The following is a 13,993-nucleotide window of genomic DNA, read 5'->3' on the forward strand; positions in this document are numbered from 1 at the left end:
AAATGAAGATTATAATCTACGGTAAAATCTACCTACATGACCTGACCTACACAGATGTTAGCATTTATACTTGTGCGACATGATTTTGTGTTGGTCTGTGGTTCAGAACCCCCAAAGCCCTTGTTTAAGGGGTTTCTTCAGCTGCTTCAAACGAGGGCCACTAACAAACAAAAGTCGTGTAATTCCGTGCCCATGTGGGGAGCTAACTAATGTTGAACAACAGTCTGTTTTACTGGAAATGCTGCAGCGCAGAAAGCAGTTTAGAGGAGATGGTGTGTACTACGTCACGGCTTCTGTCGTCTGCTTCGCTCGAGGTGCAGTTATGTTTGCGGTAGGGTTGTGAGTCATTTAAATAGGAAGCATTCTGGTTTTGATTTTGATTATTCTTACCAAATCTAATTCTAAAGGATGCAACTGTTTGATTTCATAATGGCTTCTGAAAATTCAAATTCAAAAAGTTTTTCTATTAGTAGCAAACCTCACATGAATCAGTCGCTTTTTACTTTTATGTTCTGAATGAGAGTAATGAACAGATTAATGAACAGAGAGATATCCTTATGTGCAAAATGGCAGCATATCCAGTTGGGAATTTCTATAAACTACATATTTGTCCCTCCAAAATCATTCTGAGACCTTTGTGTGGGTACGCTCAAGAACCAATGAAAACGATTAAAACTCTTTATTTTATCTATTAATCTATTTGTTTATTTTTTTCAATGGGTATCCAGTACCGGGTGTTTTCTTTTCAAGTCCTATTTGGACTCGAGTTTCAGTTCCTGAACCTTGTCGGTCTGATTTCAGGAAAAAAAAAAAAGTTGGCTTGACTTTTATCAGTTGCACCAGCAGAGAACTTTAGCTGCCAAATTTAAATAAACAAATGGGTAATAGCTTCCCCCTAAAGCATGTTTGACTTTATTATTTCCTCATGCCTCATGAGAGATACGGTGCAACCCAATATATATCCACAAAGGTGATTAAAGTTTTTCTAAGACTGTTTTTTGAGGAAAACGTATATAAATTGTCTTTATGACAAATACTGCATCATCAAATGTTTAGACACATCTACCCAATAATTTAGAAGTAGTAGATGTGTGTTAACTTTTTAATGGCAATATTATACAGTACTAATCAGATCTCCCAGGCTATTACGTAACCTTTTAAGACTGAAACGTCAAACAGAGCCAGAGTAGTTGTCGCCTCATCTTCCCGTTTATGTGCTATACCAAGAGTAATATCTGTCTTTCTTTTAATCTCTGTAAAATTTTAGCAGATATTAAAGTTGGATTGGTTGCGTCTGACTGGCTGCTTGTGTGTGTGTGTGTGTGTGTGTGTGTGTGTGTGTGTGTGTGTGTGTGTGTGTGTGTGTTTTCAGTAACAGTGGTCACGTGAAGCTACACCCCAGCCTGTTCTTGCTGCTGCTGGTGCTCAGTCGCCTCTACCCCTCCCCCATGGATGGATCCTCATCACCTCTGGGACTTGCCCCTTTCTTGCCCTTTATCATGAGGTAGGTGTTTTTGTTTTTTTTTTGGTGCGCACATGCGGGCAAACTTACATTCTTCTATTTTGTGGTTGTGTGTAACACCATCAGGTAAGTTTCTACGTTAAAAAGAAACAAAACCATCATCCATTTATGACAATCTCTGGGAATTTCTACCACACCTCTCTCTCTGCTGCACTTCAGCTTTCTAAATAGTTAATACCCTATCTCTATAGTAGTTTATACTGGAGCAGAAACATTTCCATTGAGGATTAGTGGGGATTATTATTGAACTGAATTTAATTGAAAAGAAAAACTCAAACAATTGAATGCAAAATATGTCGGAGACAGCTGAAAAGGTGAGAGTTAAGTGTGCCGGGACTAAGAGCAAAAATACCTTAAAGTCCTTTGAGTGTTTTAAAAAAAACAACAACTTTGAAACAAGCTTTTCTAAAAGTCTTATTCTTCACCCCTTGCATCTTTCATTTAACAAAAACGACTGAAATCCTTCAACAACATTACGTTTGTCATAACATAAATGACCAGCAGAGCAAGATGCATGAGCATGTGAGTGTAATGCTCCCTCCCTCAGAGGTTCCTTCCCTTTATCATCACTATCAGTGTAAATGGGTTTCCAGTCAGTTCACCTCCTTGTATAAAGTAAAAAGAAATGAGAATAACCAAGGGAAGGATCTGTCACGCACCTGCTCAGACGACCTTTCTCTGAACTGCAGCTCTAAGTAAAGAACAATTCACAATCACAGAGACAAAACACCTGCAGTCTAAACATTACCGTATGTGTTCTTCTTTGTTTGTTATGTTGACACAGGTGCCTCTGCAACTTTTTATATAAATGGGTTGCATCTGGCATTGCATCTTTTTATTTATTTATTTATTATTCCAGAGCTGTGTCCAGCAAATCCAGTGTTTATCTTACATACTGATGTTGGACTGTGGCTATAAACAAGCTAGACTGAGGTTTCTGCACAAGACAAAACCTCTGTCAAATCAGGCTTGGTCTCTACAGTGATGCGTTGTCTCACGTCGCAGTGGTTGTTTAACATAGTGTCTTGTTTTATCAGAGTCCGCTTGGTGTTTCCTGAGGAGTGAACCTTCCAGGCGAATGGGGAAACTGTAATCGCAGCCTTCATTTTTTTGCATTCCTGACACGGAGAGACCTACAAATATTATTGGAACACGTTCAGCTACATTTACTCCACCTGCAAACAGAATTGTAGATTTATCTCCTGCGCATGTGTGTGGGAGGAGTGTTCGGCTCTCACCGCAGAGTCGAGTTGAAAGGCTGGCAAAAAGGTGTTGCTTCTAGCACAACTTCAAATGCCAGCAGCCACAGCTGGTTGTGCTTGAGGATGGAAACGCTGGCAAAGAGAACAGATAAAAACGGTCTTCATCGTATGTCATGCTTTGCCAGTGCAACTCTAAACAGGAACGTGAGAGCTTTCTCTTTGAAAGGACAAATTATTGTCATGTTTGAAAGAGACTCTTAACTATATCGTTGATATATACGTGCAACATTGTGCTTGGATTATCTAGCATAGTAAATTATGATTTAAGTGAATGGGATATCTTTACAGCTGGATTGCTGGTGTGTCTGAGTTTATGCATGTGTGTGTGGGTTTGGGAGGGTATGGGGAGGCTTTGACCTTGTGTTTGGAATGTTCAATGGCTGGTTTAGATAAGAATACTTGAATATGGGCACTGGATACTTTGTGTGTCAAGTTAATGTTACATAAATGATACATGATTATAGAGTGTTATTGAGATGTGCTTATACATTGGGGAATTTGACTGATGATAGGACCATAGAGGCTGTTTACACATAGTATTACGATGCATCTTGGGTGTCCGACATGTGGTCAGGTGTAAGTGCGTCATTTGAATCTAACCCACTCTCGAGTGACCACTTGTGATCAGACGTCAGTTCCTGACTCTAAATGCAAATAAACATGATTGTTTACGTCTTCTCATCTGACTGACCTTACAATAGTGCAACATTGTAAGATTAGAGAATGGCATCTTCAACCATTTAATCGCATCACATTTCTAATGTCAACAGTGTGCCTTCGTAGATAGGTCAGCTGGTCTGTTTGTCTATGTTTGCTTAGTCCAGATTGAAACATCTTGGCAGCAAATGGATAGTTTGTCATAAGGCACCTGTGGTTCCTACAGCATGAGCCCTCCTGATATACTTATGTAGTGCCTCTATTAGGTTTCATCTTTTCAGTTTTGAGTAGAATGAGCATACAGCTGTTCAATGGATTGCTATGGAGTTTAGTTGAGACGGTTATGTCTTCCTTAGAATACATTTTTATAGATTTGGAAGTTCTGCTCCTTCAACACATTCATTCACCATTTAGCTATCCTAGCTTCATGCTGTTAAGGAGGAGTGTGACCAACTGCCAACTAGACCAGCTGACATTGGGCAAGAGGCTGGGTACACCCTAGCTGACTGATGTACCCCAGGTTGTGAACACAGACCTGTACAACATATGAACCAGCATTTATTTATAGGGGATGTTTCTCAATATCCTCTTGATTGGTCTTAAAGCCTTGCCGTTGCTGCTTGGTGCTACTGTGTCGTCAGTCTCCTCTCTTTCACTACAACACCATCAGTTATGAATTTGTATTCACTGTATGAGAAAATAGATATGTGGCATGAGTTGCACCTCCAAATCCGAGACCATGGTCCTCAGCCGGAAAAGGGTGGAATGCTCTTTCTGGGTCGGGAATGAGATCCTTCCCCAGTGTTGCGGGCTCTGCACCGACCCGTCGTTGTGAAGAAGGAGCGGAGCCAAAAGGCGAAACTCTTGATTTACTGGTCAATCTGCATTCCTATCCTCACCTATGGTCACAAGTTGTGGATAGTGACCAAAAGAACGAGATCATGAATACAAGCGGACGAAATGGGCTTCCTCTATAGGGTGTCTGGGCCTCCCTTAGAGATAGTACAAGAAGCTCAGTCATCCAGTAGGGGCTCGGAGTAGAACCACCAACTCTCTGTTTATGCTAATTTTAGCAGCTAACTAGCCAGTTAGCTTACCAAGATGACAGTCCCTCTTCACAATCAGCCACAGCAGCATGCTTCCTTTTCAGGTGCTCGTGCATTGTTGTGCTGCCGTGGAAGGCAAGTTCTGCCTTGCAGATATTGCATTGCACACATTTGTCTTTAGTTTTCTTAAAATGCTCCCACACTTTTGAGCTCCGTTGCCGGGTAGCCATGATATCAGAGCCCGTCTGGTTTAACTTCCTGTGACATCACGGCTGACCCCGGTTACCACTACTGCGCATGTGTGCCAAGGACAGAAAGGCAGACGCAGCAGTGGAAGGCGCTGCAGCAGTTGAGAGAAAAACAAAGTTTAAAAAAAAAAACACAACACATGAACTATTAAATTAGTTGTCGACAAATTTAATAGTCAACATAATCATGACTAATCGACTAATCGTGGCAGCCCCAGTGTATAGTACTTTTAAGTGGTCATTATCTTACCTGCAGTGGATAGTGGTTGGAGCGCTCTGAGTTTGGAGAATCGCATGTTTTTGGGACACGTGAGCTAAAGATTTAAGGTTTGAGCGGGAGCTATATTTGGATTTTTACACATCATTGCTTTTGTGTCACACAGTCTATGGCGTAACCACGCATTCTTTGGGGGGGTCATGTCCCCCCAATATTGAGAAAATACCAACCTGCCCCCCCCCCCCCCCCCCCAATATACAGAAGAAAATATGTAAAATGCATGTTCTCCTTTTATGAACCCTGTCAAGGGATCAGTCTCTTGTTATGTCTTATTTGTTTTCAATTTATTAAACACAATAACATAACACTCTCGTCAATGAGAGTGACCCACCGGGCGCGCCGCCGTCTCAGCAGCGGCTCTCGTTATCTTTACATTGGACTTCTACTTTTGACGGAGCCGCTGCTCAACCGCGCCAAGCTCAACCGAGCAGATTGTACCAGAACAGGAAATCCAACACAGAATCAACAAAATAAACTTTCGCCCCCTTTCAAAATAAAAAAAACATAAAACAAAAATAACATTAGACTATTAGACTTTTCATTGTTAATGAACATTTTGAGACATTGACACAATAGAAATGAACCTGGACTTAAAAGTCCTCAGCACATTTTTTGTTAAAGGAGAAGTCTGTAATTTGTTACATCATTAGTTGTCCTTATTAAAATATTTACATAAACATGCTTTGGGTATGTGGTCTTTTTCAATTGGAAGCTGTCCTATTTGCTACAGTACTACTGGAAGAGCATAATTGTAATTGGTAGGTGTGTTTAAGGTCAGTAAACAGTAAGCAACTAACCAAAACAAAGTGGGGGGGCAGTCACTGTCTCGGAGAAATTACACTATTCCTTTAGCTGTGAATTCACATGGTCAATTTAGTCCTCTAAACTATGTTCTAAATGTCCAAATTTTAATATATAAATAAAGAATTGTAGATAATGCACTTAACAATTTTGTTTTTCTCGGACCCCCCCCAATGTCTAAACCATGGTTACGCCCTTGCACACAGTTGTTTAGTTTGTCACTGTTCTCCTCTCAAAACTTTGAAAACTTAGCAGCGCAGCACACTGTAAAGGAGCCCCCCTGGTGATGTCATTGGAAAGAATATTCTGCATGGCTGCACTTTACTAACGCCTAAAGAAGAGATAATTGAGTCCTGGCCATGAGTTAGTGTTGTGTGGCAACTTGATAATTAAACTGTAACCTAAAGTTAGAAATCTGCTATTTTGTTTCACTGCCAATATTGGGCTAACTACCACATGGTTACAGCATGCATATGACATGGATACATTTGATTTATTCTAATTGTAGTTTGCTCTGAATTATGATAACATTCAACAATTTCTGTGTTAAGCATTCGAATGCTGCATTAAGCACATTTTCAGAATTACTCTGGAAAACTTTCTAAAACCCCAAATGTCAACAGAAGGGGGAGTCTGTATGTCAATACTGTAACAGTATTTTCTTTTTCAAACGACTTTTCTTGTAGATATAAAAGTAGATATTTTTTTTTCGACTCTTTGGCTGCCCCTGACAACCTCCATGTGAGCCCTTCACATGTACAGCCATACACATGAATTTGTTGTCATGTTGAAGAAGCCACAAAGATGTCTTCGAACATCAGTAAAGTAAAAAGAAATAGTGTGGTGCAGGCCTGGAAACCAAAGTTGTTAACTGCGGTAACGCAGCACCCAGGCGCAACAAAATCAGTATGGTTCAAAACATAGTTTTAAGGCTCACAGTCTTCTCTAGAGTTGCTTTAAGCGCAAAATCAATAGAAACTCTTACACATCAGCTGCACCTGTTATGGGAAGTGCCAAGTGAATAGCGCTCTAAATGAAATATGTGTAAAGTTGTGCGTAAATAACCCATCTCTGAGAATCGGGTTTGTTTCTCAGCTGTGAATGAAGATTTCAGCCTGACCAAAAAATTGACGGGTTGGAAACCTGAATTCCTTCTTTTGGAATTGGATATAGCAGCAAAAATCTCCGAAAACCCTAAAAATGACATCAATGTTGTCAGTTTGCTTTTTGATATGCTAGTTTGCTGCTCTGTTGGTTCCAGTCATTCAGACATTCCTCCTGTTGCCTAATAGACACTATGCTCCATACATGGCAAATGGAAAACGAAGTTGGATCAGGACTGCATAGGTTGTAATACTGAGCAGTTACCATTTAGAGCTTCAGATGTGCAGAGTTTACTCAAGTCTTCCAAATCAGATACACGTGGTTAATAACAAACTGACTTTGTGCCTCAACAAATTAGTCATCATGAAGTCTTAAAGTAATTTTTTTAAGACCCCATCTCTTGTGGGTTTAGTTATCTGGACTTTGGCTGAGTCTGTTACTGTCAGAGAAGGAATGTAGCTCACGCATCCACCCAAAATGAAGCCCATATGTTGGAGATGTTAAATATAGCTCAGCCCTAACGTCTTTGGCTTCAGCCATTTTTCTCCCCACCACCCCTCTCCTTCCCCCAACCCTTTCTACCCTGGCCTGTGTGGACGGATCTGAGGTTGATGACTGGCAACTCTGCCCCCTCCCTTTCACCCCCTCTTTTTCCCCTCGACCCCGTGATGGTCATAGCTGATACCGATCAGCTGGTGCTCGGTTTTGTGTGTTGACATGATCAAGAACCCTACCTTAATGCTTCTCTCCATGATACCACATGGTATTTTATCTTTATATCCTCCCACTTCCCCACCCTTGATTTTTAACATTCTCTTGCTCCCTGACCTCGGCCTGCGTCACACCTGCACGGATAATGACGGTGGGACTGATAATTTGGGAGGATGAGAAGATCAGACACAGTTATTGTAATAATTTAAGGGTTGATTGATAACGTGCTCGATCTCCTGCAACGTATTTCTTTCAGATGCTTCTTCTTGTTCTTTCTCTGCCTTACCACTAAAGCTTTGGTGTTGTGATAGTGATTTGTATCCTGTGGTATTAAGCCCTGACATTTCTCCTTACTCTACCTGCCTCACTCCCTTCCTTTCATTTTTATTACTCACTTGCTCATATCTGATAACGTTGGAAAGGGCACAGCACGGCCAATAAACTTCAAAAAAGGAACCACCATCCGTTTCCCCAAAGATGCTGTACATTTCTCCACGTTGTTCCTGCTATTGTAACTTTCTTGTGGACAGTGACGAATTGTGAACATATGCTGAGAGAAACCTGCGTTTGCCATCAGCAGTTGAACCCTGACAACAGCAACAAAAAAAAGGTTCACTGACCTGTTCCACCAACTGTTTTTCATAATTTAAACTGATGTTGGACCTGATGTGGTAAAGCGTGTCCACCAGCAGCCACAGAACAGTCAAATGTAGAGCTACACGTGTAAGATTGTTGTTTGCTCAAACCCCCGGAGGTGACTGTGCTTTTTTAGGAGGGGCTCAGCCTCACTAGGCCTTTTGTTTTTACATAAAGCATGTGTAAGCTAATAGCACCACTCTTCTTGAGGTTTTCCATTGTAATAGGTACGACCTATCTGATACCATTTTCAGTGCCACTTTGCCAAAGTTCCAACCAGCTAAAACAATCAATAAAGGCAAAATAATTATTTCATCTGTTCGCCTCTTTCACCTCTGGCAGAACCGCCATGGGAGTTTTTTTTCTTTCCGCGGTCACTCAGGACTGAATTGAAGATGAGTTTCAATGCAATTAGTTGGTTTCCTTTGCAAAGCAACTTTTTTTTTTTTTTAAATTTGCTTTTTATGAATTGGACTAATTTGGAAATTAATTGATTGTTTCAATTGGATTAGGATTGTATTGTAATTGACTCAAATTAGACTGTTGGACTGTCTTTGAAGTGCCTTGTGATGACATTTGTTGTGACGTGACGCTCTAGAAATACAATAGAATTCAATTGAAATCCGTAAAATAACCACTGAATCCTGTACTCCTCACTTGGATGGAAGATTGCTTAAAAGTCCAACTGCACAGTTCAATCCAACATAGTTTTTAGTATTTTAACCTGAAACATTTCATGCAAAGCTCTGAATTTAAGATAATTTTTCAATTTATGGACACATTGTTGGACTAAACTTTGCAGTCATGTTCTAATCAATTTTCTACTCAACATATCCAAGCATATCTTTTGAACAACAAAACTATAAAAATAAAAACTAAATATATATATAAATACATAACCAACTAGCTGAATGGTTTTTGAAGTATTATGATTCTTTTGTTTTAAATGGGACCAAAAAAGGGCTGAAATTGTGCAGGGGATCACATTTGGACGCACCAGCTTTTTCTTTCTCCTGCCAAACTAGATAAAAGATACCCAGATAACCATGATTGCAGACGCAGTAAAACGCACCTCACAAGACGGGGCTCCCACGCCGACATTCGACACGCTGCAACGCACCGTCACATTGTCTTCTTCCAGCTTAGCTAAAACGGCTGAACTGGTGTCATCGCCCTGGAAATGCTGCACCTTTCAAGCTATTAAGGGCTGTACTTTGAAGAGCATTTACACATCAATTTGAAAATGTGTACATCATCCATCAACAGTTATCAAATAATTGAGATCAATTAAACTGCGATTAAATATCTTTGACTACTGAATACTTCACAAGTAGCTCTTGGGAATTCTGGTGGACATTTGATTATTACATCAGTGTTTACACAATTAAAAGCATCATTCATTTCAAGTCCCAGATTTACACCAAACATAGACACCAGCGTGGAGCTGATTATGCTTGTATGTCACTGAATGTAGAGATTTAAGCTCTACGCACGCTGTGGTGGTATAACTGAAAGCTGAGCAGCTACACCTCTTCCATCTGTAAAATAATGATTGTGTTCACCAACTACATTTTCACCATAGGACTGAAGGAGGAAAACAAGCTCAATTATTTTAACTGTTGCTCCCCTCACTTCCTAATTGTGCTGTAGTACATTCTGTGGTGACAGACTTTGATACTGTGGCTTGTTTAGCCAGCATGTTGCAGTCTCAGTGGAGGAAGCTGTTCTCCCAGCTCTCCAAAATGAGGCCCAGATGAGCCTCGTCCATGCCAGTCAACAGTCTGCCTACTGATCCCACAGGGGACGCCGCTGTTTCTAAAATTACACCCTTCCAAACTGTCATTTCCTTTTGCAAGAGTTTCAATGGGACAAATTAGCACAGATAGTTAACATATGGGCCCCAAACAGGGGTGGGGAGCGATTAAAAGTGAAGAACGGGCGTGGATTGTGGCCATTAGGTGCGCATGTGTTTGAGATGTGTGTGTATGTGTGCATAAAAGTCCCGTGTGAGCGTTTAGGGCTGAAGAATGCAAATTGTTGTCTGTGTTGAACACAGAGTCTTGGGCTGTCTGTCTGGCCGTAGGAGTGTATTTTGTGTGTGTTTGTGCGAGAGTGAGAGGGACGGAGACATGCCCACAGCAGGTGGAAAAGCATTTGTTGTGACCCTTGGCCCCCCCAACAGCCCTTTCTTTGTTTAAACCCCCAATGATTTCAAGCATCTTGTCTTTTATTGTCACCGTCACTTAGTCAAATCATTGAAAGATTAAAACTTTGCGCAGCTTGTTTTCCCCCCTCACACGTGGTCTATTCTTAACATTTGCTCCCACAGCCACATGTGTGCGCCTTCGAACATATCTCACCCTTGCTCATGCCAAAGCTCAAAAGACTAGCTTCTTTTTCATCTCAGCATGCCATTGCAGTGATGGATCGGTGTTTCACGTTTCTCTGGAAGCCTCTGCTGAATTTTCCATAGTGGAGCTAAGCTGCTGGTCTGGTCTCAGCAGCTAGCTTGAATGCCAACGTAGGCCCTAAAAACAACCTGCAACATACGTGCACCAACCGTTCTCCTTCGATCTTTTTTTTTATGCGAGTGTGTGCTTATTTCGGCTTGTGTGTACTCCAATTTGTTTCTTAATCTGAGCAGCTCTTCCTTGACTGTTTGACGGTGTGACTATTGAAAAGAGAGAATTTGTGCTTTCTACGTTAAGTGCTGTACGAATGGACGTGTGAAAGGGTAAATGTAACTTGGAGGGTAAATTGTTTTAGCTGGTCAATAACACCCAAAAAGTTCTTTATAAATGGAGTCCATTTGTCATTTTAGCAGTATCTACGAATGTGGAAGCCAACACCAACTCCAGGAGACTTTTTTTAGGCAGGCTTGTAAGACACCCTCTGTCCTTCTTCCTGCTGGATATTTTTCTTGTGGCTCTACTGAAAAAGTATTTTTGCCCTTTAAAGTGAATACACTACGGTGTTGGTTTTTCAGTTCAAGTCCTTCCACCAAGGCTGCAGGTTCGTAAAAGACAAATTATGCCCCAAAGTAGTATTCTTCCCACATGCCTGAAAGGAGAAGGTCAGGTCGGTTGCAACCTGCAATTTATGTCATTAGATGTCACTACACTGTACACGCTGGACCTTTTAGGTCAATGTGTGTGGTTTGTGTGTCCATGCAGACTGCTAAGTAAGCCTATTCTACGCGTAATCGAAGCTTTACATGCATCCGTGTTGTTTTATTGCTTCTTGTGCTCTTAGCCGGCTCGCAGAACATCAAGTCGACTCTTGACAAATTTGATGCGTGTAGTTATCTGCACTAACACTGGGAAACTTAAGCTGGTGACTAAATCAATGTCACATGCTTCAATATGAGCACTTGCTTGACTAACATTGCTGTGTATGTGTCAGTGGTAGCTGATGAATGCTGCTTCAATAGCAGCATGGTATTTTTCTAGTTACTCATTGGCTTAGGGTCAAAGGTTGTGCTTAATGTTAGCGTTGCTTGGCGTTAGCTACCTGCATTAAATCTGATGAGTCATGATATTATACAGTGGCAGAGAAATGGACCTGTTTGTTGATTTTTATTAATTTACTCCTTTGGTAATTACCTCAGAATCCCTCCTTTAAATGAATATCTGTCAAAAGTCCTTGGCCTGGACCACAGTGCAGATCTAGCTATGTCCTCCTCTTATCTCCTCCTTGCATCGGTAACATCCTTCTCTCTTGTCAGACCTTTAATTTGTAAAAGTGGTTGATTTTAGCAGACATTCAGGGCGATTGGGCCACATTGTTAATCACCAATGAATGCTGTAAATGACTTAAGTTTAAGACTTATGTATGTGGGCAATAACGCAGTGTGGCAATGACTGGAAAATATTTTGTTTAAGGTTTATCAATGATCTGCTGGCCTAAAGGCTGTTTTTTTGTTAAAAATGTTGCCTCTTGTAATAGAAGAAAAAGGCAGATGGGAAAACAGAGAAAAAGATGGAGATATTACATAACCCATTTGTAACAATAACAGCCCGTCCAAATCAAATAACTCCCTGGTCATCTGTCTAACGTAAGAATTGACCAGTGACCTAATGTTGCTGATGATTGATTATATTAATATGAATTGTAATTGCATTATTTTTCATAGCAAAGTCACAGCGGTTAAATTAATTGCACTCAGGGTTAATCATAACAAGCCATGACTCGTGATAATTAGGAATCTTCCCACTTCCTCCATTAACTCAAACATACAATGTTATGCAATGAAAGATGAAAAGATTATCCATGTTCCAAAGATTGAATAATTCTTCGCGATGTTGATGTTGCTGCTGCTGTGTGTGTGTGTGTGTGTGTTCCCCAGATGCGGTCGCTCCGCTGTGTATCGGACCAGAGAAATGGCAGCTCGGGCCCTCGTCCCTTTCGTCCTGGTCACCCAGGTCCCATTCACGGTTCATTCCTTACTGCAGGAGCTCCCTCCAGAACCGGGACCCAAAATCCAACACAACCACATCCACGGCACTCTGCTGCAGGTCTGCTCCCACGCACATCAGCATAAGCCATTACACTCATACTTCATATACACAGCACTCAGTGGGGGGGGCATAATCACAAGTTGTTTAAATGACCACAAGTACTCGTCAAGAGTTGGATACAAAACCTCAATCATAAGATTGCCACAGAGACATACAAACTTAACTCGGGTTGCATATTATATATAATATTTATCCCATGGCAGACTGAAACCCCAAACCCTCCTTTTGCTTCCCTCTGGGGAGGAAGTTATTACAGTCACTCCCCACTCTTTTTTTCATCTAAGCTCCATGTTTCCTTCAGGAGAGCTACACGTCAGTTCTACATGTCAAACATTCATTCTGTACATATATTACATTTACATAATAATCTGTTCCGCATGAGCCGCGCTGACTACAGATTCATGAAGCATGCAGAGAGTTCAGACGACCTTTGCCCTCCACTGTGACACTGAGAGGATTATGGTTACTTATTCTAATGAGCGTGGCTAAAATATTAACATTCAAATCTGTCATCGTTATTGGGGATCAAGTGGTTGGAGCATTTCTTACAGAGTTATTTCCATTTAGTTCCCCGAGACATTTTTCAGTCACTTTGTTTTTTTTTTATTTATTTTTTTTTTATTTTTTTATTTTTTTTTTTTAAATGAGTGGCTCCACATGTTATTTATATCATACATGTGGAAAAGGATGCACCAGCATGCTCATGTGAGTAATGTGACCCATGGTTCTGTGAGTGATTGCATTGTTCCACTGATCAACATGTGGAGGTATACTACCAGCAAGTAAAGGTGGGTGTCAACAGTACTGCATTTAAGGAATGGAGGAAATTCATCCCCAGACAATGTTCCCAATTTTATTTTGCTCTAAGGCTTCCTCTATAGTTGTGAGATGGAGCGCCACAGTTTTGAAAATGAATCTCCATGTGAGCCCTGCACATGCACAGCCACACCCGTGAATTTGTTGTCATGCCGAAAAGGCTGACAAAGACACCTTCAGAGGCCGTCGTATCATAGAATCTAACAAAAAAAAAAAAAAAAAAAAAGCAGCATAATCTTTTTTTTTATGTACTCTATTATGCTTTAAAACTATGTGCTTCTGACTTTTTTTGAAGTAGAGCCCTGAAACTGTCCTGGACTGCTCGGGAACTGAGATACGACAGTTTGCAGCATTGGCTTCCAGCCCAGCACAAGTCAGTTTTTGCTTTTATGGTGC

The 13,993-nt window shown here is 40.9% G+C and overlaps 1 protein-coding gene across 1 annotated transcript in view; it reads left to right on the plus strand.

Moving 5' to 3' along the window:
* The window catches only part of thada (THADA armadillo repeat containing), a 100,177-nt gene that overhangs the window by 37,305 nt on the left and 48,879 nt on the right, over positions 1 to 13,993 (plus strand). Inside the window, exons 28-29 of the mRNA XM_072391461.1 lie at positions 1,373 to 1,504; positions 12,610 to 12,778. Of these exons, the coding sequence (XP_072247562.1) occupies positions 1,373 to 1,504; positions 12,610 to 12,778 (301 nt within the window). The remainder of the gene's footprint in view (positions 1 to 1,372; positions 1,505 to 12,609; positions 12,779 to 13,993) is intronic.

The sequence above is a fragment of the Leuresthes tenuis genome, unplaced genomic scaffold, assembly GCF_036924035.1.
Source record: "Leuresthes tenuis unplaced genomic scaffold, fLeuTen1.0.hap1 SCAF_8, whole genome shotgun sequence".
NCBI lineage: Eukaryota > Metazoa > Chordata > Actinopteri > Atheriniformes > Atherinopsidae > Leuresthes > Leuresthes tenuis.